A 26,205-nucleotide genomic window follows, 5' to 3' on the forward strand; every position below is an offset into this window, starting at 1 on the left:
ATTACAAAGCCTTCTCTATATATCAACAAAGTTGTTAAGCTGTAAAATTATATGCAGAGGTAAACTGTTACAAAACAGTGTGGTGAGTGCAAAGAAACAGAGCTGGGTTTGACTCTGGCTTTTCCAAATTACCCTGTGTGGTCTGCGGTTTCTTAACTTCTTTGAGCCTCTGCATTCTCATCTGTAAAGTGGGGATAGTAATGTCAGCCTGGGAGGAACATAAAGCACCTAGCTCAGTGGATGGGATGCACTGTTGAGTTTACCAAATAGCAGCCAATACTTTCTTTTCTTTTCTTTTTAATAAATTTGACATGTAACATTGTGTAAAAGTCCAAGGTATACAGTGTGTTACTTTGAAACATTTATATATTGTAATATGATTGCTGATGTACTGATATTTATCACATTACATAATTATAGTACAGTATTATTGTCTCTATTCATAATACAGTACAGTATTATTGTCTCTATTTTCATACTGAGCATTAGATCTCTACCACTTATTTACTGCTCATTACAGGTTTGTACCCTTAAATACTATTACTCTTATCCTATCCACCACCACCATCTCTTGGTAACCACCATTTACTCTGTTTTTTATCTTTTTTTTTTTTTTTTTTTAGGGGGGGCAGAGGGAGAAGGAGACAGAGAATCTTAAGCAGGCTCCACACCCAGTGTGGAGCTCCATCTCACCACCTTGAGATCACGACCTGAGCCAAAATCAAGAGTTGGGCGCTTAACTGACTGAGCCACCTCAGCACCCCACTCTGTTTTTTATCTTGTTTATCACTTTCAGGCACTTGTGCTCACAGTGCTGCCTAGCCTCTGAGAATGCTGCTCCCCTATCAGGCAGTTCATATATTAGCACGCTGATGTCATGTGGATTCTCTACAAGAAAGTAGAACAAAGGAAGTAACAATCTGTGGTTTTCAGTATCACCAAAGGCACTGCATAATGTTGCCTTTTAAAGACTCACTTTTGCTTCTGATATTGAAAAGGTAATTGGTCCTCTATCATAGTCCTTGGGGTTGATGCTCACTTTGTCTGAACTTCACAATTATTTTCATTGTCTCTAACAAGATATCATCTCCAACTCAAACCCCTAATTGGTGCCTGCACCTTCATAATGATTTCCTTTCCTGTATGACTCACAGCTGTGGTGTCATATCAAATTGTTGGGCGATAAGTAATTTGTTATTAGCAATAGTCTATGTACCATGATCTATAAATAATACTTTTTAAAAATGGAAAGTAGGATCAATTCACGACTTTCTCTGTAGAAATATCATTCTCAGTTATATTTTACTATGTTTGTTTATTGAGGAGAGAAATGGCAGAGTATGAAGTGCACCATTTAAAGTCATTTTGAAAGTTTTCAATTATTAAGGTGCTTTATTTTTTTCAAAAGAATGTTCAGGTTTCAACAAAATTAGGCTCTCATGACTGTGGATTGTAAATGGTTCATGCAGTGTTTCTTGTTTTTTGTTTTTTAAATTAGAAGTTGAAAGTCAATGACCTTGATAATGGTGTCTATAATAGGTGTAATCCCAAAGAGGACAGGAATCACCATATCTTGGTATTGGGTAAGTGTGTCCTGCTACAGTATTTTCATGGCATCCTGAAAGATGTTGAAACAAATACTATCTAAGATGCACAAGCCCAAGTATCATGGCTAGACCAAGGTTTTTGACATTTGAATTATCTGAGCAAGGTTTAATATGCCCTTTCACAGTGTTTAAATTCTTTCATTTTTATAAACCTAGCTTTCAAGTTTTTTTTTCTTTTTAACTGAACTCATAGGATAAAATGTAAATCTACCAAAAAAGCAGGTTAATAGATATCTAGCATCCTGATGGAAAAGAATTTTTTTTTTTTTAAATAGGCTCCACGTCCAGTGTGGAGCCCAACATGAGGCTTGAACTCACGACTCTGAGATCAAGACCTGAGCTGAGATCAAGAGTTGGACACCTAACTGACTGAGCCACTGAGGCACCTTGAGAAAACATTTCTTAAGCATAAAATAAATGGAAGAAATCATATAAAAGATGAGAGATTTGACTACATAAGAATTTAAAACTGCTGAAGTAAAAAGAAGTCATAAACAAGCAGTAAGTTGAGAAAGCATCTTCTCCAAATACATTTATCAATATTTTAAAGATGCTCTTACAACTCAAAAAGATAAACCATAAATTTTCAATAGAAAATAGACAAAGGCATTTAGCATCCAATCACAAAAGAGAAAATATAAATGACAAATAGACACACAAATATAAATGCCTCACTAGGAATAAAAGTAATGCAAATTAAATGCTCTGCCCCCCTTTGCTGTTTAAAAATAATGAAGGATTTTAAAATCGATAAATCACAATTTAGTTGTGGTATGGTGAGTTAGACACTCATATTGCTGGTGCTATGGACTGTTAAACTCCCTCACAACATTCCAAGAAAGCAATTTGGCAATGTATTTCAGAAGTTTCAGAAGTAATCCTGCCCTTTGGTTCAGCAATTCTACCTCTAGTGTGTAATCCTAATAATAAGAAAATAAAAAATGTGGACACAGGGGTCCATAGAGAGAAAGTCATTGTGGTTTGTCGTAGGGTAATGCATAAAAAAAGTAAACAATCAAAATATCCAAAAAAGGGACAAAAGGTTTAAATTGTGAGATATAGCCACATGATGGTTTCTTGTTTAGCCATTAAAGATTCACAAAAAATCCTAATGATATAGGAAAATGCTTTCCTTTATCATGTTGAACAAAGCGTAGTATTAAATTGTACATGGGACTGCGGGGACAATGGAAGCTGAAAACACCTAATTCTCTTAAAGAGCCTAAACTAAGGAGACAGGAAAGAAAATGCTGTGGAGAGTAAGGATTGTATGCAAGGTTGGGGTGGGGTGAAAGAGCGCCCTCTAGGAAGTGGTAATAAATAACAAATGCAAAGTTAAATGGGAATCTAAAAACATGTCTCATTCAGGAAGTTTAAGAAGGCTTGAGTAGGAGACCAACTTGAAAAGGTAGGCAGGTCTTGAGCACAAGTCTAAAATCCGCCAGTGACAGAAAGCCATGGAGGTTAGTGCTCTTTGCACTGAATGCAATGAGAGTTCAATCTTTTGTACTGTTCATTTTTACATTCATTCATTTATTTCATCTATATTTACCAAAAACCTACCCTATACCAGGACCAGAGAGACGTGGAGCAGATAGACAACCGAGCTACTCTAGGTGACAGGGCATATGTGCATGGGAATTTAGGAAAAGCTGAATTGGTGGAACTCCGGAAGATGGGATATAGTGAACTTTTTCAACTCTAGAGCTTTCCCATCAAGATGACACCTTTTCTCTTTGTGCTACTTCCTTCTCCTCTCTCTAGCCATGACTTTATTTAACTGGTATTTTATAAATGAGATACTCTCTATCTCACTATTCCTGCTGCTCTTATTTCTGCTTCCTAACAACACCAACTTGCACATGACTCATGATGGACCCTCTGGTCTCCTTTTCATCATTACCTATTAGCTTCATTTTTCACCGACAGGTGTTCATTTGGGCTGCCTTTTAATTAAAAATTCCTGAGAGAACTCAATAGACCCAGTTTGCTTTTTTTGACTGAATCACATTGCTGGGCACCAGCTAGCCTCTGGATTGGCATCCTTTGGGTCAAGTACACACCCTGTTCATTTGCTGGGGGATGAGCCACCTGACCCTTTCAGTTTTTCCCTTCCAGCAGAGATGTAGGCAAGGCACAGTGGTCTGAGGTGAGCTGGGCATTCCACTGGTATTCTTAGATTTGACCTGATGGGTAACTAAACACATCATTATTTCCGGCCAGTACTATTAAAAAATGGTATAGAGAGGGAAAGCAGGACCATTCCTTTTGGATACAAATCTGGAAACAAAAAAGTTTGAATGATAAAAAAAAAAATACGGGGAACATCACAAAGGTCCCCAAAAGAAGGCCCAAAGCTTAATTATCTCCCTAGGGTTTCTGTTTACCATGATATTAAAACATAACCTTATGGAACAAAACATTTACCTCTACAATAATTTTCTTTCCTCAGAGGCTCCAAGATTAGTTATATCTGTAACACTTAAACCAAAGGTTTCTGGATCTGATGAGATCTTGAGTTTTTAAATTCACACCTACATAAAAATTTCTGAATATATTTAGCCAAATCATATCTTCTAAAATAGAATGCAAAATGTTAATTCCGCTATCTACTTCTGTGTGCCAATTTTACGTTATTAATACAGAGTCTGTAGGAGAGAAAATACTTTACACCTTTAACTGAAAGAAAGCTCAGCTTGAGTACAACAGCAGGTCCTAGAAGGAAAAAAAAATAATGTTCAAATATAATTCTATATTACCAACAGGAAGGGTGAGGTGGCTTTAACCAAATCACTTAGATGGATTTCTTTCCCATCCCTTTGCAATGGTCCATTTTCCTCTATTTCATGCAGCTGTTATACCGTTTACTCTTCTGGGCCTGTTACTGCAAGCAGAATATAAAGACTGCCTTACGGCCCGGAACAAAGGATAAGACATTCATAAGAACAAGAGACAGCTCTAGCACTGCTTTGCTCTCTTTGGAGGGGACCACCAGCTAAGAAGCACTTCTACTGGGATTTCAGACCAAGACACAGACTGAGGTCCTAAATTCCCTTGGGCTGATGCTTCACATTACTTCAAAATTTACACGTAGTGATCCTTTCTTCCAACCCTGCATTTGTATATGTAAATGTATCAGTTGTTCCTGGTTCCTAAGAAGGGTCTCGCTCCCATTTTCTCCACAAGTCCTTCTGAAGTATACCTGATTGTAGATTTTTCTCCTTTCTAAACTCCCATACAGTCTATTCTTAATGCCTGCCACTTGGTTTTGTACTCTGATATATTTTAAATGATAAAAATAACAACTACGTACATATATCTTGGGAACCTACTAGGAGGCAGGCCCTGTGTTACATATGCTTTATATATTCTACATCCTGTAATCCTCCCATAAATCCTAAGATGTATATAATAGTATCTGCAAGGCTTCACACTACCTTGTCTCCCCTCACATGACTGACTTGGTGGTGGTGGGGCTGGATTTGAATCCAGGTTGTCTGGCTACAAAGTCTGGGTGGGTAACCATCATGTTGCTGTTGTTTTGTAAACTCTTTTTTCTAGCATAAACTTTCCCTCAAGGGTCTAACTACATTCTTGGTCATCTTGGCAATTATAGCCCCTATTTTAAAGGCAGTAGAGAACAGAACAAAGAGAGCAAGCTGTGAGTCTGATTGTCTGGACTCAAGTTCCAGCCCCATTACTTTAATAAGCCATGTGATCATGGGCAACTTGTTTACCTCTAAGCCTCAGTTTCCTCTCCTATAAGCAAGAATAATGTCTACCTCTTACAGCCTTCTGAGTATTAGATGAAATGATGCTTGAATAGCACTTAGCACAGTGCCTGGCAGGCACTCAATAAATGCCATGACTATCACAAGTATTCGAACAGGAAATCTGGCAGTGACCTGCTTAACATGTCCATTTCTAGTCATTTTTGTGGATGGAAATTCATTCTTAAGAGATGATTTCCTCTTATGATGACAAAATCATGTTTACAGCCATGCCCAGGGTTGTCAGAAATAGCAAATAAGAATAAAGAATGTTCAGTTAAATCTGAATTCAAGTTAACAATGAATAATTTTTAATATAAATGTTAATATTGCCTGGGACATATTTATACTAAAGACTTATTTATCGTTTATTGTTGTTTAAATTCCAATTTAACTGGATATCATTCTTTTATCTGGCAACCAGCTGGCCCCTTTGCCATTGAGCTCCTGTCCACGACCAATATTCTGCCTTGCAGCATATTCATTCACACTGGGGTACAGTTTACCTTTTTACTCTGGTGCTCCTTTTGGTTTGCTGCATTAAGTCAGCAAGTGTGCTTCATTTATTTTTGTATACCCAGTGCTCAACATTATATGTCTATCTGTGCCTGAATTTATATCTATGCCCAAATCTATATGCAGATATGTAATTTTAGATAGAAATTTGATCTCGATCATAGTATACATATTATTATGCTATTGCTTTTATATTTTAAATTTACATCTTCTGACAGACATCCTTCTAAGTTAGCACACATAGCACCATCTACATTTTCTCTAATAGCTGCAAAGACCCTCCTCATACACCAGTGCTGGTGGTATAAACTGCTGAACCTATGACCCAGAAATCCCACTTACAGGAATCTGTCCTGTAAAACGGAGCACAGCAGGTGTACATTGATTATCACTGTCACAAAGTCTGTGAAAGCAAAACACGGGAAAAACCACATATGTTCATTAGTATTGAACAGACATGTAGGTATTAAAAATATTGCTGTGTAAGATCTGATGACATGGAAAGATACTCAGAACCTACAATTAACTGAAGAAAGCAGGTGAAAATAGTATTTGCGGTTTAACCCAGTTTTTTTTTTTTTTAAGATTTTATTTATTTGTTTGACAGAGAGAGAGACACAGAGAGGGAACACAAGCAGGGGGAGAGGGAGAGGGCGAAGCAGGCTCCCCACTGAGCAGGGAGCCCGATGCGGGGCTTGATCCCAGGACCCTGGGATCATGATATGAGCCAAAGGCAGACACTTAACGACTGAGCCACCCAGGCGCCCCTAACCCAGTTTTTGTAAACAATAAAAAAGATAAAGTATGATCCTAATTTTATATAATAGATGATGAGAAAAAAATTTGGAAGCATATGCCAGAGAATTTGCTGAATATCACTTCTGGGAAATATGTTCACGTTAAATTTTTATTTCCCTCAATATTACATGTTTTTAAATGACTTATAAAGGACATCAAAAATTGTTCATTGTAGAAGCTAAGAATCTGCATATGAATCTGCCATGAATCGACATATATAGTATGCTGCCGATTTTATGAGAAGCATATCTGTATGTCTACACGTATGCTAGGAAAAGTCATTGGAATGTTAATGGTGCTTTCTCTGAGTGGTGAAATTATAGGTAATTTTGATTTCCTTAACTATATTTTCCTGTATTTTAAGTTACTTTTTAAATAATACATATTTTTTTTCTATTCCAGAGGACTGTTAGGGATTTATGTTGGGTCTTGTTCAATTCAGCCCCAGAAATCTACATATTCTCAAATAAGTCAGAAATAAAAAATAAATTTCCCCACTTTAGGGCTGATTTTTCTTTAATACTGAGCAACTTTTATTTCTATGTCATACGTAGGTACTAACAAGGTATTTTATGAGTGGCAATGCAGTATTATGAATAATTGGTTGTGACTAACAGAATGACTTAACTGGCATCACCATATTTCCTGTTTAAATGTGTCAGAATCTCAAATGTCTCCAGTTATGCAAATATATTCATTTATTAAGAGGATCCCAGTTAAGGTTTAGTCTACTTCGGAGAAACTATGTGCTAGCCAGAATTCTTTTATGGAAATGATAACAAAACAAATTAATGACTGTGGTCTTTTTTTTTTTTTTTTTACTAATGCATTTACTCATTCATCTAACATCTATTTATGTATTCAGAGAACATACAGGGAGGCTATGAACATGGTGGATGGAGCATGAGTTTACAGGCAATGAGACCTGGGCTTGAATACTGCTCTGCTGCTTGCTTAGCTGCAAGACTGGGGAAGTTCCTGAAGTTGCCTGAATCTTGGCTGCCTTATCTAGAAGGTGGCTTACCTTAAAATCTACCTTATAGGACTGCTGTGAGATTAAGAGAGATAATCTGTGCAAGGCTTTAAGGAATCACCACCATATGGTACATACTTAGTCCATAGCTATTTTTATGTACTAATCTAGGTGATGTGAATGATAAAAATCTGATACAGACATAGATGCTTCCCTTAAGCATCACTTTGTCTCAGAGAAAGGATGTGTGTGTGTGTGTGTGTGTGTGTGTGTGTGTGTGTGTGTGTAGTAAAAGAGATCCAAACTGGTTAACTGTGATGGGACGGAAAGATAAGACTATCTTGGGAATTCAGATTAAGAGGAAATGGTATCCAGCAGGGAGAATCTTCGCAGGAGGTACTGGAGCTGGGCCAGTACCAGTATATGGGATTGAAACACATTAAGATGAAGAGGTGGTTGAGGGAAGCATGTTTGGTCAAGGGCACAGCAAGAGAGGGCAGGGTAACTGGTAAAGCCTGGTTAGGTTGATCAGAGCATGGAAACATGAAGGGGGAAAGTGGAAGATATTCTGAAAATATAATGCACAACATACGAAACCATTTATAGGAGAACTTCTATTTTAATAAATTCCCTAAACTCTTGGGGACATTAAGTGGATTATGTGTATTTGAGGAATTTTACACATATTTAATCTCCTAGGTAGTAACACATTTTAGTGAAACACAGACCAAGTTTGAGTCCCAATTCTACTACCTATTAGCCGTGCATTTTTATTTTTATTTCTTTTAAAGATTTTATTTATTTATTTGACAGAGAGCACAAGCAGGGGGAGCAGCAGGCAGAAAGAGTGGGAGAAGCAGGCTCCCCACTGAGCAGGGAGCCCGACATGGGGCTCGATCTCAGGACCCTGAGATCATGACCTGAGCCGAAGGCAGATGCTTAACCATCTGAGCCACTCAGGTGCCCCACCTGTGCATATTTAGACAAGCTACTTAATCTTTCTGATTTTCAAACCTGTGCCATTGTGAGAGATAGCACATGACAGCACTATTGTGAAAATGAATAGGAAAAAAGTATCCAAATGACTTATCAGAATGCTTGAGATTGGCAGAACTCAGCCAACATTAATCACACTCACCAGAGTCACCAGACTATTCTCCTCACCATTTCCTAAACCTCCTCTCCCTCCCTGTCAAACAGTTTTGAGATAATCATTCTAATCACCCTCCTGTTCATGCTCTGAGGAGTTTTAAGTAAAAGAGCTCTCCTTGTATGCTGTTGGCCAAACTATTTCCAGTTGGTTGAGTAAGAGCACAAGTTACACAGAGTGATGAGATGGCTGGCGTTGAGGTCGATCTGGGGAGAGGACTCCTGGCTTATCTGGAGGATCCAGAGAGATCCTGACTTGACCAGTACATCCAATGAAAATGAGAGCTGCTTGTAAATGAACTGCTGCAATGAATGAAGATACAGGAACAAAGAAACCGGATGGAGGAGATTTTTCTTTTTCTTTTTAAAAACTATCAATAATGCTGAACCCTCCATCTACTCTATCTAACCAATCCAGAAAAGAATCAGCAGATGGGAGAATTTAGAATAATATATTCTGATCACAGCTATTTGGCATCTATGATAAGTCCTTGAGATGGCGAACAGCTAGTCCTAACCCTGACATGCATTTAGCCATAAGGATATTGTCTGTTGGGCTGTAAGGTGGTAGGTAGGTATTTAAGGAACTTAGAAGTATCTAACATTCCTATACAAAAACATTTGTTTCACAGAAAAGGGGGATTAGGGAAAAGAACATTTCTGAATTACACTAACATAAGTTGCTCGCTCTTTCTTTCTTTCCTTCTTCCTTCCTTCCTTCCTTCCTTCCTTCCTTCCTTCCTTCCTTCCTTCCTTCCTTCCTTCCTTCCTTTCTTCCTTTCTTCCTTTCTTCCTTTCTTCCTTCCTTCCTTTCTTTCTTTCTTTCTTTCTTTTTCTTTCTTTCTTTCTTTCTTTCTTTCTTTCTTTCTTTCTTTCTTTCTTTCTTTCTTTCTTTCTTTCTTTCTTTCTTTCTTTCTTTCTTTCTTTCTTTCTTTCTTTCTTTCTTTCTTTCTTTCTTTCTTTCTTTCTTTCTTTCTTTCTTTCTTTCTTTCTTTCTTTCTTTCTTTAATTTATTTATTAAAGGGGGGAGTAGAGGGAGAGAAACCTGAGCAGACTCCTCGCTGAGCGGAGTCCAACACAGGGCTCAATCTCATGACCCTGAGATCATGACCCAAGCTGAAACCAAGAGTCGGATGCTTAACCAACTGAGCCACACAGGTGCCCCTGAAATACTAATTTGTGTTTTAAACTTACTATGCTTTTTCCTCCCCAAGTTGGCAGCAGATATGCAAACCCTTGTATTCTCTTGTCTCACTGGAGATAGGTATACAGAAGGGAAAGCAGAATTTTCCAAATTCTCTTCCCGGGTTTTGTTCTTCAAAAGTCTAAGTTCCTGAAAGACTGATATTCAGGGAGGAAATTAAGAAGAAAGGCAGGCATGATAGAAGCCTATGATTAGATGTAATTTGACTTAAAGGAAATAAAGTAATATGTCATTTAAAAAATGTGTTTATAGAGTAAAATGCATACCTGCAACAGTTGGCAATTTTAATGATAAAATCTGAACAAATTCTGTTTTTGGTAACTCTTGCTTAAGAGCAATACCCTTTCTTTGCACACTATCACTAAGACTGTCAGTGTTTTAGGGTTATCCAATGTTTTTATGAAAATTTACACATTGGAAAAATGCCTGGCCATGTTTTCTTCCAATGTGCTCCATTTTGCTTTTACTGCGGGTCATCTGATTTTTCTGAAGTCAAAGACAATGAATTTAAGCCAGTGATCTCCAAACCCGTCTGTGCATCAGAATCACCTGTGAGGGTTTTGGTTCTGTTTTTAATACTACTGTCTGAGCTATATCCTTGGACACCCAGATTCGGTAGGTCTGGGTGGGGCTCAGGACTCTGCCTTTACACAAGTTTTGCAGGTGACTGATGGGTTGTCAGAGTTTGGAACTACAATTTTAGACAGTAGACCTGTTAGTTTTGAGAAAGGTATGAACTAGTCACATTCCTGAATTGCATTATCTCTTCCAATACTGTAGAATACAAGTATTGCTATACAATTATTTGACACAATATTCAGCTGATAAATGTTATGATCTGTATGTAGAGTACAAATATTAATATTCTTTTTTTCAGGGGAAGGTAATAAATAGTACCTCTCATTATTTCACCATATCTATCTATCTATCTATCTATCTATCTATCTATCTATCTATCTAATTTACCTTTTGTAAGCAGAATTTAACCAAGTACTTCTCTCTAAACTACAAAAGACAGTGTTTCTGAGGAAAATCTTACTTTGCTTTAGCCAGGGATCACATTCTCACTATGAGTTTCATACTCAGTTGCAACTTATACATAGCCCCCCTTAGTTTTCACAAATTTAAATTCAGCCTTATGTAATTAAAGTTACACCCAACATTATACTGTATGTAAAACTGTATCCAGCCATACATGGTCCAATCTAATATTATACACTGAAGCCATGGAATTAACACGACCCCTGGGAACTGAGAAGCATCATGATAGGTGTTGCTATGCATATACTTGGTTTCTGTGCTCAAGTCATGAAAGTATGCAAAAGTAAACACTGCATTTATTTTAAAAGTTTTATGGTGTCTGCATAGTAAATTTAAGTATTTGGAAAGGTATATATTTATGTTTACCAAACATTCTAGAATTTTTAAATTTAGATTATTTAAATTAAAAATCAGTTTAATATTTAGGCTTTTCTTTTTATAGAACTTTCATAGATAGCCTTGGTTTTTAGTAGATTATTTTTAATTGGGATCAATACCTATTTTAAAAGACACTGAAATATAAAGGAAACATCACTAAATCAATATAAAGTCTAAAAATCTACCCTTTAAGGCAAATGTACAGATTGTGTAAATTTATGTTTTATTAGGCTAGCTAGAATCCTATTTTCCCTTCCTTCATTCCCGGATCTCATCTACTACCCCAAACAGCAATGCTATCATCACAATGACAGCCAGTCCTACAAGCACCATGGTACCACAGTGTCCGGGACTGAAAGTCAAGGGGAATAATAATCATCATCATAGTAATAATAATAATAATAATAATAATAATAATAATAATAAACAGCTAACCTGAATGCAGCTTATTTTAGGCCAGGCTCTGTTCAAAGTGTTTTACACAGATTACTTCATTTAATCCTGATAATAACCCATGGTATTGGATGCTGGATTCTGCAATGCTTACAGCCTATTTGGGGGTGGGGTGGGGCAATCAGCATTTCTCAGGGAGAAGTGAGGCCTCCTGGATTGTGCAGTTCCAGGCAGGGGTTCAGTCCTTAAATGCCTGTCATTCCAGCTGTAACACCAGACCCCATATGGTTGCCTTAATGAACATTTTAAGTCCTTACTGAAAGAGTTTAGGAGACCCTGTGAGTATGTGTCTCTGCGTAAAGATTTAAGTATCAACCTCCTCCTCAATGTTTTTAAATTAGACTGACCTTGAAGTAGAACAACGTAAGTCCTTTCTCATGTAGACTGTGTCCTAAGGGAAATGCTGTCACCTGACCCATTGGCATCTGATAATTTGCTTTATGTTTTTTATCCCCCTAATCTTTTTCTAAAGTTTCATTTACCGTCTTGAGACAGGATGAAGGCGGAATGAAGCAGCTGAAGTAAATGTGATAGCCAGAGATTTCAAAGCCAATTATGGGAGGCCTTGCTCTGAATTTATAATAGTATTACTAAACCGTTATAGCTGCCTAGTATTGCACTTTCCTATTTCTCATTTAGTTCTTATACTGCCACACAAAATGGGCAGAGAGTGTGGCTATGCCAGTTTAACAGACTGGGAATCCGAGATGATAAAGATTCTGTGAGATCTACAACAAATAGAAAGTAGGTGACAAATGCAGAATCCAGCAGCAGGTAGCACCTGGGTGAAGAGCTCATATTTTGGGGTCAGAATAACTCTGGGTTCACCACTTAACTAGCTGTTTGAAACTGGATGATTCTCATGTAACCTCTCTATGCCTATTTCCCCCAAATGCCTGCCATGATAGAAAACTTTAGCTCTACCTTCACAGACAGAAACAACAACAAAGACTAACCTGAAGCACAGAGGAGATGCAAGAAATCTTAAAGCTAATAATGCTACCTATGTAGTGCAGCAAAAAGAGCCAGACTCTGGGGTTAGTTTGAATCCTGATCCTGTTATATACCAGCTGCATGACCTTTAACAGCACAAAGATAGAGATTCTGGAGCCAGACTGACTGTGCTTGGACTCTAGCTTTGCTAATTACCAGATCCCCACTGCTTAATCAGCATCTCGCTTGGTTGCTTGTAGACATTGCACATTTAACACTTCCCAGAACAACTCGGGATGTTTGTCCCCAATCTTGATGTTTGCCCCTTCACAGCCTTCCCATTCTCAGTAATAAAAGCTCTATTCTGCTGTTGCTCAGGCTATAAACCCTGGGGTCAGCACCCCCACAGTGTAAAGATGCTCCATTTTCTTCTGGCTTGCATTAGTTCTGACAAGAGATCAATTTTTATTATGTTCCTCTCTTTACAATATCTTGGGGCTAGGTTGAGAGTCTTAGACCAATATGATTTATAATTTTCATCAAATGTCAAAAGATTTTGACAACTTGGTACTCCAAATTCTGCTTTTTTCTGGTGCCACATATCACTAGGATTTTTTTCTTTAATCTTTCTGCATTTTATTTGGATACATTCTATTGCTATGCCTTACAGTTCACAATTCTTTTTTTTTTTTAAGACTTTATTTATTTGTCAGAGAGAGAGCACAAGCAGGAGGAGTGGCAGGCTGAGGGAGAAGCAGGCTCCCCACTGAGCAAGGAGCCTAATACGAGACTCAATCTCAGGACCCTGGGATCATGACCTGAGCGGAAGGCAGATGCTTAACCCTCTGAGCCATCCAGGCATCCCTCACAATTCTTTCTTCCCCAGTGTGTACTGTGATATTAATTTTCACTTCAGATACTATTTTTTCATCACTCAGTGCTTAATATGGGTTTATCTCATATCTTCCATTTCTCTCCTCTTTGTTCACATTTCTTTCCTTACTCTTTTGAAAGATTGGCTACACTATAATAACTTTTTTAAACTTCTTGTCTGCCAGTCCCATCATCTCTGTCATTTTTGGGTCTGTTTCTGTTGCTTGAATTTTTTCTTGATTATGGGTCACATTTACCTATGGAAGGGCAAGTTGGGGACAAACATCAAGAATTTGCTTTTGGAAATGTTAAAGGTGTGATGTCTATAAGTGAGGTGCTAGTTAGGCAGTGAGGAGCTAGGCATTTATCTTAAAGAACTATGTAATTAAGAGACAGGGTAAGATTATACAAGCATTATCTGTAATAAGAAACTCTGAGAAACAACCAAAAGGTCCCACAATAGGAAATAATTATGGTTTCTCTATATTATATAGCTGCTAAAAATATGTTTTTGAAGACTACTAAAAACATGAGAAAATGCTCAAGATATAATGTTAAATTAAGACAGAAAAAAAACAGTGTACATAGTCTGGTTAAAGTTTTATAAACACACATACAGTCATAGAAAAAAACCTTAAAGAAAATATATTAAATATTAATGATTATCCTTCTGTGGTAAGATCGTAATTTTCGTGTTTTTCTTTACATTTATTTTACAGTTGCCCTACAAATACATATTATTTTATAATTAGGGAAAATAATAAGAACTTATGGAAAAAAACAGAGTGGTGTAAGACAATAGAAGGGGCAAGGAGTATCTATAAAGATTGAAAAGGATGTCTGGGGAACATGTATGAAGGCAGTATTTTCAAAATGTCTTTTTTTTTTTTAAACTCAGATATAACTTGTTACATGATTTAGATTAATTTAGATTACCTAGAAGCAAAAAGGGAATGATGCAACCCAGAATTCATGTAATTTTATAAATCTATGATATATAGAATATAAGTCTTGGGGTGGCTGGGTGGCTCAGTTGGTTAAGCGTTTGCCTTCGGCTCAGTTCGTGACCCCAGGGTCCTGGGATCAAGCCCAACATTGGGCTCCCTGCTCAGTGGGGAGCTGGCTTCTGCCCCTCCCTCTACTTGTGCTCTCTCCAATGCTCACACTCTCTCTTTGACAAATAAATAAAATCTTTAAAAAAAAAAAAAGGATAAGTCTTTGGAATGCAAGAATTGTATCCCATAATTTTCTTGTATTTCCTTAAGGCAATCATTAATATTAATATGGTAACCTCACTGACAGCAGCTTATGATATATGAAATGGCACGAAGCCACTCAGGGATTCCGATGCTGGCATGGATAATTTGCAAAGTATACACCCAGATGTGGACAATTAAGGATCAGCTGTCTTCTGTCTACTATTAACTTTCCTGACACATGGATGTGAAAATAAACTGCTAGAAAAAGAGGCCATGTCTACATAATCTTGAGTCATAATATATACCCTTTTTAAATATCATACAGATAAAGGCCAGAAATAAGCAGCATACTGTGTTGATGACAGTAATTTACTTGCAATGTAAAAGGACAGGGTGGGGGGGTCAACTCAGAGTTGACTGCTTCTACAGTGGTCTCTCCAAAGTTCTCCATTGTCCGTCATTAATCTTTTTTCTTTTTGCCTCAACTAGACCCGAAGGCCAAGGATGAACTAAAAAAAATGTAAAACAGCATTGATTAAATAACTATCTATGTGGATCTTATGTTTCTAACAATAATAGCTATAGATGTGTCATAACCATCTTCCATAAAATTATAAGGCCTAGAACTATGTATTTATGTCTGGCTGACTTATTAGGTATGGGGAATAATAAATATCTATAAAAGACAGGTTTAAAATCCTCATTACTGGTTCATTTTTCCTAACATTAAATTCATTTCCCTGACAGCGAACAGAAGCTTAACATGTTTTCCAATACATATTTGGATATCTTCCTTTAATTAAGATTTGTCATCTTCCTCATTAGTATACCCACTCATTCTATTTCTAGGAGGACAGCACTACCAGCCATGCCTCGTGGTTGATGTAATTAAACCTAAAATGGTTAGTGGAGCCACCATCAATAAAGAGAAAAATCCCCTCAAGGCTCCACTTGATGGCTTATCCTCCATCTGTCTCACTAGTTTTGCCTCACTCACCCCTTCCCATCGCTACACTTTGCTTCAAAAAAGATATTCTAATAGCAGGCTCCATGTCAGAGGAGTTAGGCACGAGGCACAGAACAAAAGAGATTATTCAGAGGCATTGCGGATGAATGTTTGATTTGGTTAAGTTTTATAATGCACTTTATAAAGCCTACAAGGAGTCTGATGCCATGTTCCACAAAATTTCTTTTAAGGGAAAAGCTACACGGTGTTAGTTGTTGAGAGCTACCATGAATAACAAAAGGGCAAAGTCAGTAAATTATCCAGAGGATAATTGTGTTTGGCCACAGAGGCCAGATTGATAGACTGATTTCTGTTGTTGTTTGATCATACTTGGTTCCATTGAATCCTAGATTAGATTTTCAATGCAAGTGGTACTGGATATTCACAGCAGTTGTAAAAAAAGAAGATCCCTAATAAAGCATTCAGATTGTAAGACTTTCTGTAATAAAGTGTTCTAATGTGCTCTGCAAGATAAGTTGAAAAAAATGTATACATAGCTAACTTTGAGCAGCTACATACTACTAGTGGCTACACTTTCATTCTATGGAGGATGTTTACCAAAAAATTATTTTATTTGTGGTGTTCATCTGAAAATCCTTGTTTTAAATAGTACTGATAATATTGAACATTAATCGAGAGGTTTTTTTCTTGAGAGGTAATATTCAAATGCTTCTTTTATAAATGAAACAACTGAGGCAAAGGGCTATTATGTCACTTACCCAAGTCACAAAGCTAGGAGGTGGTCAAGGTGGGGCCCTGAGCAGGGCAGCTCCAAGGCTAATCTCTCAGCTATACACATGTGAATTCTAAAGCAGGGTCAGTTGTCTGCATGGGGCACAACCAGTTCTTCCTATTATACATGGTTAAAGATGAGTAAGAAAAGATTTCTTTTCTGTGTCAGAAGAAAGAATTTCCCATTCATCCAGAAAGGATTTCAAGTCATTAAATATAAATTAAAAAGTTAGAGAGGCTGGAATATGCCCAGACTTCACTCTGATGCAAGTCTTGTCTGATCTTTTAAGAGCCTGTCCTTAACGGAGACCACACACCTTAAGCCATTATTAAAGGACTGTTTCTAGAACACAAAATTAATAACTGACCAGTCTGTGTAAGTCAGCTCAGTGCTTCTCAAACTTGGATACTCATATGTACCTTGGGGTTTGTGGTACTTGCTGGGGACCAAGTATCCCCAGAAAAAAATCTTTCTGGTGTGTTCATTTCACTTTAAGATTTTGGATAAAATAATTTAATTTGTAATCAAAGTGTTTTTACATTAAAGTGAGCAAGGATATTTCCCAAGCTTTTATGAGAAAATTTAAGAGTTTTTGAGTTTCATGCTTGGACAGAAAGCTTCATTCATGTTCTACCCCAGATCCTGAGGAAAAACAAGTTCATATTTCAAGGCCTAAGGGCATGTGGATAGAAACATTTGAGAATTAGCCTCTATCCATTTCTGATCGACACCTAAACAGCAAGGGGGAAAAAAAATCACCAGCAGTGGCAAACTTATGCTGTTCCTGAAAGACGACTCTATATGTGATAAAAACCTGTAGAAATGGTTAGTAGCAAATTAGCCTGCCTAAAGCAGGCCTCCTCCTCACATGAAACATTGGCTATGGACTCTAGCTCTAAAACAGAGCTCAGGTGGCATTCCTCTTCAGCACTGCTCCCTCTTGCTCTAATCCCACCTGCCATAACCTCTCCCCTCATTTCTTCAATGGCTCCTCTACTTCTCCGCACAGCAGAAAGGTTTTCTCCTAATAGAAATCAGATAATTTCATTCTTCCTGTTAGTATTCTTTAATGGATTCTCAAAGCACTCAAAATCAGACCTAAGCTTCTTCATCATTACCTACAGAGTCCTATGTCATCTGGCTTCTGACTCCTTCTCCAACCTAATTTTCTGCCCTGTTCCCATTAGCTCATCTCTTCCCAGACAAGCTGGGCTTCCTCAGATTCCTGGAACATTCTAAACTTATTTCTGCCTCAGTGACTGGCCTTGCTATTCCCTCTTCCTGGAATGTTCTTTCTCTGATCTTTGTATCACCACTTTTTCTTGTTATTCAGGTCTCAGCTCAAATGCTCTCTCCTCCAAGAGGCACCTCCTGGTTATCCTACTTAATACTGTTCTCTTCCCCAATCTCTATCACATTATTCTATTTTTTTCCTTATAGTACTTACTAATATTTGCACTTAACTCATTTATCTGTGTGTCTCTTACTTGATGCACTAGAATGTAAACTCCATGAGGACAGGAGACTTGTTTGGTTTGCTAACCACTGTAACTTTGTTGCTAATAACCATGCTTGACATATGGCAGAAGCTGAATATTCACTGAATGAAGAAACAAATGAGTGAAAGGAAAAGACAACTGGAATACGTTTTAGATACCATATCCAGTAAGCTAATGTTCTATAATTTGGGGAGAATAGAGTAGACGCAGACTCTAGTCTGTTGGGCTCATATCTATTTAGTAAATAAAAAAGTTAAACTGGTGAATAAAAGAGTCATAATTTGGAGTCATTCTGGAAGGTTTCTGGGGACAAGAAACTTTTCTTGGAGACTTCATTTAGCTTATGCTTCTTGAGCAACCAAATTATGTGAGGGAACATTATGTAGAGCCAATCAGAAAGACACCTGGGTATACTAAGATCGGGGCCAGGTGAACTTGGTTTCTCTCACTGGGACTTATATGGCTATAATTGAGGTCCCTGGTTTTCATAATGACATTTATCATATTCATAACTTGGTAACCTGAGTCCCCATCTCTTGAAATAACAGTTATACATTGCATCTCAAAGTTTTTTTTTGTTTCATTTTAATACTGATGATTTGTTTTTGTATCTTGAGAATAGTGAACCAGATGGTAAGGGTCTGTGCACATCTTCTGGGTCATCAGGTTACCACTTGGCCCAGTAAAGGTAGAATCCATAGTTGCAGGTAATACACAAAGTGGGTACTGTTCACAGGTGGTCATTGCTTGTTCATGGGTTTCATAATTCTTACCTTCTTACTCCATCCAAGAACAACAACAGTAACAACAAAAGTGAACACCAGCTCAGAGAAATAGAACAAGCACTAGACTTGGTATTTGAAGACATAGGTTCTATATCTGATTCTAATACAAGTTATGGGACTTAAGGATAGCCAACATATCATTCTGGGTTTGTGTTCCTTACCCATCAGAAGGAGGAATATTAGACTCTAGATTCAAGTGCTGGTCCTTCCAATTCTGAGAGCCTATAATTCTTTGAGCCAAAAACACATCTCAGCAGCACAGTGATAGCTTTCCAAAATAGTTTACCAACAATCTAAGACCAGATATCTAGATCACAATGAACATTGATTTATAGGGCACTCAACAGACTTTCTACTAAGAAAATTTTATCCATCCAAAAAGGGTGTCTTTTTTTGTGCTTTCTCTAAATCAACAGAAAAACATTTCCCAGTTTTCTCAGGTATACATTTCCTCAAATAGTGAGAAAGAGTTAAAAAAAATTCCAACTAAGTCAGTGTAGCATTTTTCTAATCAAAATTCCTTTAAAAAGTTCTTACTATATCTCCCCCCCCAAAAAAAAAAGTGAATATGCTTTAGGAAAAGAAAGAAATGTTTCTTACAATAGACTAAGAGATCATGAACACATGGAATAAAAAGCTGCCAATTTGAGTTTTGGGTTGTTGAAAGGTTGCTATTTCACAGAAATGTTTCCCGCTCAGTCTAAGTCCCATCATTAGAGATCAATTACCTCGATTTACTATTTTAGGAAAATTCAAAGTAGGCCTCAAATATAAGCTACTATAACACTTTAGGATAATAATAAATTTATCTAGCCCTTTAAAAATGGCAACTTTAACACATATTATCACATTGATATTTCACAATTCCATGAGGAAATTAGAAGACCCTTTGTCCCAAATTTATAGATGAGAAAATCAAGACTCATGGAGATTAAATGGCTTGTTCAGGGTCATCTAGATGGCAAGTTGGTAGAAGCAGGACTAGAAACCAATCTTCTGATATAAACCCAATTCTGTTTATTCAACATTTCTCTGTGGAAACTGAATGCATAAAATGAGGCACAGGGTGTGATGTGAGGATGAACCATGGGAACACAGACCTCAATTCAAATTTTGATGCTGCTATTTGCTTGCTGTATGATATGAGGCAATTACTTAAACTCTTTGAGCACTTTTGTTATTTATAAAAACCAAGAATAATAACATAATATAAATAAGGGCAATCATATATATTAAAGGACTTTGTGTTAACAGGGCATAGTAGTGATCTTTTTGTTTTTACTATTTATTTACTAAATTTATTTACTACTATTTATTTACTAAAATACGGTATGTATTTTAAATTTTACAAGTAGGTTGCCTATGACAGAAAGGATAGGAATATAAAGACAACTTAAAGGTAGGAACCACTCTCTTTTACGAGTTGTATTTTTCAAGCTGTAATAGTTGCTTCATTTTATTCTATTTCACATTCTTCTATGAATCTGCATGTGCTATCCCCTACCATGAACACCCTCCTGATCCCTTGACTTTCTGATCACTGCCTACACATTTTTTCAAACTCAAACTTAAGAGGTATCTCCTCTTTAAAACTTTGATTCCACAGGCTTTTCCTTGGGTATTCATATAAAACTCAAAATCATTTACCAATATTTACTAAGTAACTCCCACAGAGCTAGGGAACTCTGCTTGGGTGGCACCAGAGCACTTCCTAGAATGGATCTAATTTGGTTTGTTGCTGTTACTAGTTGCCACACTTTGACATTTTACAGACCTTTTAAAGGATGAGAACTAATAGAAAGTTGCCCACATTTCATTTTCTTTTTTTTTTAAAGATTATTTATTTATTTATTTGAGAGAGAGAATGAGAGACAGAGAGCATCAGAGGGAAGAGGGTCAGAGGGAGAAGCAGAACCCCCCGCCGAGCAGGGAGCCCAATGTGGGACTCGATCCCGGGACTCCAGGATCATGACCTGAGCTGAAGGCAGTCACTTAACCAACTGAGCCACCCAGGTGCCCCTCACATTTCATTTTCTAAGTAAGGATATGGTGAAGTAAATATCTGCCATTTACTACCACACACAAAAAAATGACATTTTGATATGAAGATATATAATCTCAGAATTAAAAAAATTTATTAGGCTTTATAGAAAACTTTACAAAGGGGGTCTGCATAATCAGGGAATAGGCATTGAGGGATCCACTGGTTTACTTATATTTTTGTCCCAATTTGGTAGTTCTTAGAGCTGTCGTTTCTTACTCAATTTTGCATTCCTAGTGCAGTGCCTGCTGTCTAGTAGGAAGTGTCCAATAAATATTGATGAACAAGGCAATGAATTTGCCTTTGAGCAAATAACCCTGAGATCCATGGCAGTGCCTACAGCACAGCCCCCTGTGAGAGGACAAAGCAAAGGTGAGAGAGGCATGTGTGCGCGTGTGCATGTGCGTGCGCGTGTGCGTGTTTAAACTGATGTAATCTACTTCACGAGTTTGCCAGGCACCAGCCATTCAGAAGATTCTAGTTCTTAATGAAACTGTCCTGCCAGAGAACAAGGGAGGAAGTGGGACAAGAACTATAATACCAAGGCATAGCCCTGTAGGAATAGGCAGACTCTATTCCTAGGACACCATCTGTTAAAACATTCCATGTGACATCTTAGGTAGAGTAAGAATTATAACAAGTATAGTTGCTGTAAATAGATAACACTCATTTAATATTCATGATGTGTCAGGCTCTGCTATAAGTTCTTTGCATGTATCATGTCATTCAATCATTACAACAACCTGTTAAGAAAACTTTGATTACTATTTCCATTATATAGATGAAGAAACAAGTTTGCAGTGATTGAATAATTTTCCAGTGGTCATATAGTTAACCAATGGTAGAAATAGGTCTTAACTCTGATCTAACTGCCTTTAGAACTTACTGAAATGCTTGGGTTCCTTTAGAGCTACATTTTTCTGTGATGAACAGTTTTATAGGACTTGGTTTTCATTTTAAAAATAAGGAGAAATTTAAAATGTTTCTTCTTAGCCAGAATTTTGTAGCTGGCAGGGCACCCACAGTTTTTCTACCTAAAAGCAGTGTGACTCTAAGCAAGTTATTTAACATCTTTGAACTCCAACTTCTACATCTATAAAATAGGAGTGACAGCCCTTCTTTCTGTGTTTTGGGGAAAAGTAAATGAATAGTGTATGTAAAACAGCTAGCAAAGGGCTTGGATTATGAAGTGGATTTAATCAATTTTAATTCCATGTGGAGTCTAGTAAGATAAAATGATATTTTCAAATTAAAATCATATAAATATTAGTGATAGAATGAAAGCAAATAGATCATTGCTCTGGTGAATAAAAGTGCCTATATTTATACAATTCTTTAGAGAGTCATGAGGATTATCTTTGCTGCAGCCCTCATTTTAATTAAGAGCATAGAGATTAGATGTTTCAGCATAGGAAGAAGTTTATATTTGATTTATACCACAGATGCACATTTGCAGCATCTAAACATTCCATTCCTTGGCTAAAGATGTAACAAGCTACTTCAGCAAACCTGAAATTGCAAAATAAATGGAAAATGCTTAATCATTTAAAAAGAAATAGCAAAGGAATGAAAAGACCAAAGCAGGCCTGGGTACCGGTGAGGGAAGTTAAGCGGCAGGAAGCCTCCACTATTTTTTTTTTTAAAGGCTGACAAATGGCTTCATTAGACAGGCAGATAAATTAAACCAAAAGGGTCCATCTCTATCATTTTTACACACAAACACTTCCAGAAAAAGTGTGTACATATTTTTATGTAATCTCATTTCAGGTAAAAGTATTGTTCACTGAGAAAAGCAAGTTGCAGAGCAATTTCTAAAATATGAGCTTACTTTGTAAAAACAGTATCAAGTCCCATCTATATCTGACTGTGAATTTGTATGGGTTTATATGAACATGCAGAAAGTATGAAAGGTTCATGCCAGGATATTACATTGGGAACCTCAAGATAGTTGCTCTGGCAGGAGTTTGGGAGAGGGTTTTGTTTCTCGAACATTTTCGCATTATTTCACCAAATGCAATGAGCATACATTACTTTGGAACAAAAATATTTAAAGATAAGAAAATGTACATTTATTCTTATTTATTCCCATATCCTTAATGGTGACAATTAAGTCAAGGAAGCTAGTCTGCTTTGTGAACTGTCACACCTTTTTCATAGGTGTGCTGCTTAAAATTGGTTTTACTTTATGGCATTAGCAATGTGGTTCTGTGCTCTATCCTAAAATCCTGTCCTGTTCCCCTTTGGAATTAACAGCATATATTAAATTCAAACCATTTACAGTTAATTTCATCCCTTTTCTTTCTACTTGTAGCTATTGTGCTACAAGGAAGGGTTGACTCACTTCCCAACTCCATTGAATTGTGGGTAGCCATTGGTGTCAAAAACATGGAATTTAGCATCAAAAGACAAAGGTTTCAGTCCTGACTGCTGCACTAACCAGAGATGTAATATTGGTATGCTACTTCCTTAGCAGTTACCTCTCACCACCTCCTCTCAAGTTAACTATCTGACAAAATGGCTGTCGAGCTCAAACGGCATCATGTGTGAGTCTTAATAAATTGCAAAGTGATGAGTACGTATACGGTACCACTTCTCACAAAGAATTAGTGATTTTGATTCCTAATGATACACATTTATGAGAATTTGCAGATTTCCACTGGAGACAAGACGATGGTGAGTTTCAGTGGTGCTCAGAAACTTTCGTTAGCCCCCAAAGCAATGGCTGACATGTTAGGCAAATGCCGTTTCTTCCCAGGAATGGTCACAAATCCAATTAACCAATAAGCACATCTGACCTGGTGTAATCGTCTTCAACAAGCATGTGCTTTGGAATCGGTGAGTACCTTCCTGGAGAGATGGGCGGCAGGGAAGTTTTATATTCTAAAGTTCCATTGTTGCCAGACAGTAGATGGTTTTCCATTGGTGGAGAATAAGCTAAGGGGTGAAAAAGAGAAAAGAGAAGAAACCTGTTACGTGGGTGACTCAATGTGTCATGCTATACTTCTGTTAAAAATAGGGAGACTTTGCTACACGCTGAGTATTTTCTTGCCTCCCAAGAGGGAGGAGTTACTGTCTGTTTGCATTTAATATGTACAAGCACATGGTGACCTTTAGGATTAGAAAGATGGAATAACATTTATATCTACAAACCCAGTTTGTATAATTAGGTGAAGAGAAGAATTGGAGGAGAGACCCAGCACATGCATTTTCAGAAAGATGATTAATTTTCTATTGAAATAAAAATGTTAGCTTTCTAATTGCAGAACTCACATTCTTTTCACATAATTAATATTCAATCATCAAATCTAGAAGGCTCCTAGGAGCAAGTTCTTATATAAGACTTTAATCCCCGGGCGCCTGGGTAGCTCAGTTGGTTAAGCCACTGCCTTCGGCTCAGGTCATGATCCCAGGATCCTGGGATCGAGTCCCGCATCCGGCTCCCTGCTCAGCGGGGAGCTTGCTTCTCTCTCTGCCTCTGCCTGCCACTTCCCCCTGCTTGTGCTCTTTCTGTCAAATAAAGAAATAAAATCTTAAAAAAAAAAGGCTTTAATCCCCAAAGATGCTGTACTTCTACCCCAGAAAGGCCGAGGATTCCGGCCTTTCCTTTCTAGTCCTCCACAGTAATTCATCTCCCTTTCTCTCTTTTGAATGTATAAAAGCCCCTCCTGCCTGGGTCTCCTGCCTCCTACCCCTCTCTAGAAATCCATTTTATAGACTGAGAAATCCAACTCTGATAATGCTTTTCTCCTGCTTAAGTGTTCCCTATTGCTGCTACTGTATTGAATATAAACTTTTCCTTTTGTCATCCTTACCAGACTGATCCATTTCAATATCCCACTTACACATATCCTAGAGTCCTCCAACAAAGACAACTCTTCCCAATATTTGTCCTTTCATCAGTTAACCTACAATTTCTGTCTCTTAACACATCTTTGATACTGAAATTTCTTCCACTCTTAAAGATACAATTCAAACGTCACCCTTTCCATAAAGAGTTTTATGATTGTCCAAAGATGGTAGTATCCCTTTCCTTTGAGTACCCAAAGCACATTCACTTTTACCACTTCCATGGCATGTATATCCCTCTTATGTTGCCAAATACTGCTGTTATTCTTATATCTGAATTAGCCTTTCTTCCAAGCCATGATTGCATTTCCTTTGTATCCCACATATTACCTTATAAGGTGTCATACATATTGAGGTTACTCAATATATATTTTTTGAATTGAATAGCAAGCTTTGTTTTCTTGCTTTTATCTTTAACGTTGACCTTATATATCCTTCATGAAATTGCTCAGAGTCTCAAAGCTGATTTTTCTAAATTTATCGAGTTTGGAAAACTTTGAAAGTTAAAATTCTTTCATATCCTAAGGTAAGGCTGATCTCAGCTTACCACATGCTTGGAAAAAGATGTATTTTGGGGGCAAGTCATTTTTGAATCATCATTAAGAAAAGCAATAGCTAACGTAATGGGCGGGTAACAAAATTATTCAACCTTTAAATTTCTCTCAAGAGAAACATCTAAATCTAAGAGAGGTTAAGTGACTTGCTTAAGACTGGAGTACTAATTAATGGCAGGTCCTGAAGATATTGCGAGTTCCCAATCTCACAAACTGGTTTCTCAAAATTCCAGAATGAGCAAGCTTACTGATTTTGACAAAACTGTCCCTTAAACTCACAGAAAAAAAAAATTGCTTCTGAATCTAGTCCCCAGAGACAGAACCTTAAAGTTCTTGCAGACCTATTAAAAAAAGAAGGAAACATGGGGCTTATGTGGGAGTGGATTTTATAGGACTCAACACAGCATCTCTAGTTAGTTGTTGGCCTAGAAACCCCCACCCACAACTCACTTCTACTGCCATAGTGACTGAGAGCTTTCCCTGGCTTCCCTGTCAATATAATATTCAGGTAAAGATAAGAGCTATGGTGATGGTGATTGAGGATCATAGTGCTACCATGCAAGTGCAAGATCCTCTCCCCCAGGAGGGAGCAGAGGTCTATTTTGCTAGTCTTTCTCTTTCTTCATTTGCTACTATATAGGTTTGAACTAGGAAGGGGGGATACTATGGCATGAGAGTTATCATGTTTTAGGGGCTTGAGAAATAGCCTTTAAACAGGTGTTGCTCTTACGTTACTGTAATCACACTGTCCATGACATACCTCATTAAGCCCTTCTTAAATGGCGGACTTTCTAACCCATCAGGGTGTCCCACCTTCAAACCAAGGAGTGCAGCACAGCATCCCTTG

General features: G+C 37.4%; 1 protein-coding gene across 9 annotated transcripts in view; it reads right to left on the reverse strand.

The window, feature by feature from the left end:
* Positions 1-26,205, reverse strand: part of DLG2 (discs large MAGUK scaffold protein 2) — a 1,243,318-nt gene that overhangs the window by 447,114 nt on the left and 769,999 nt on the right. For all 9 annotated transcript variants that reach the window (XM_028126804.1, XM_088018006.1, XM_088018004.1 and 6 more), the window contains one exon: positions 23,754-23,892. In XM_028126804.1, coding sequence (XP_027982605.1) covers positions 23,754-23,892 — 139 coding nt within the window. The remainder of the gene's footprint in view (positions 1-23,753; positions 23,893-26,205) is intronic.

Source organism: Eumetopias jubatus, unplaced genomic scaffold (genome assembly GCF_037043125.1).
Source record: "Eumetopias jubatus isolate StellerSeaLion01/CBP00866 unplaced genomic scaffold, mEumJub1_p1.0 scaffold_13, whole genome shotgun sequence".
NCBI classification, from domain to species: Eukaryota; Metazoa; Chordata; class Mammalia; order Carnivora; family Otariidae; genus Eumetopias; species Eumetopias jubatus.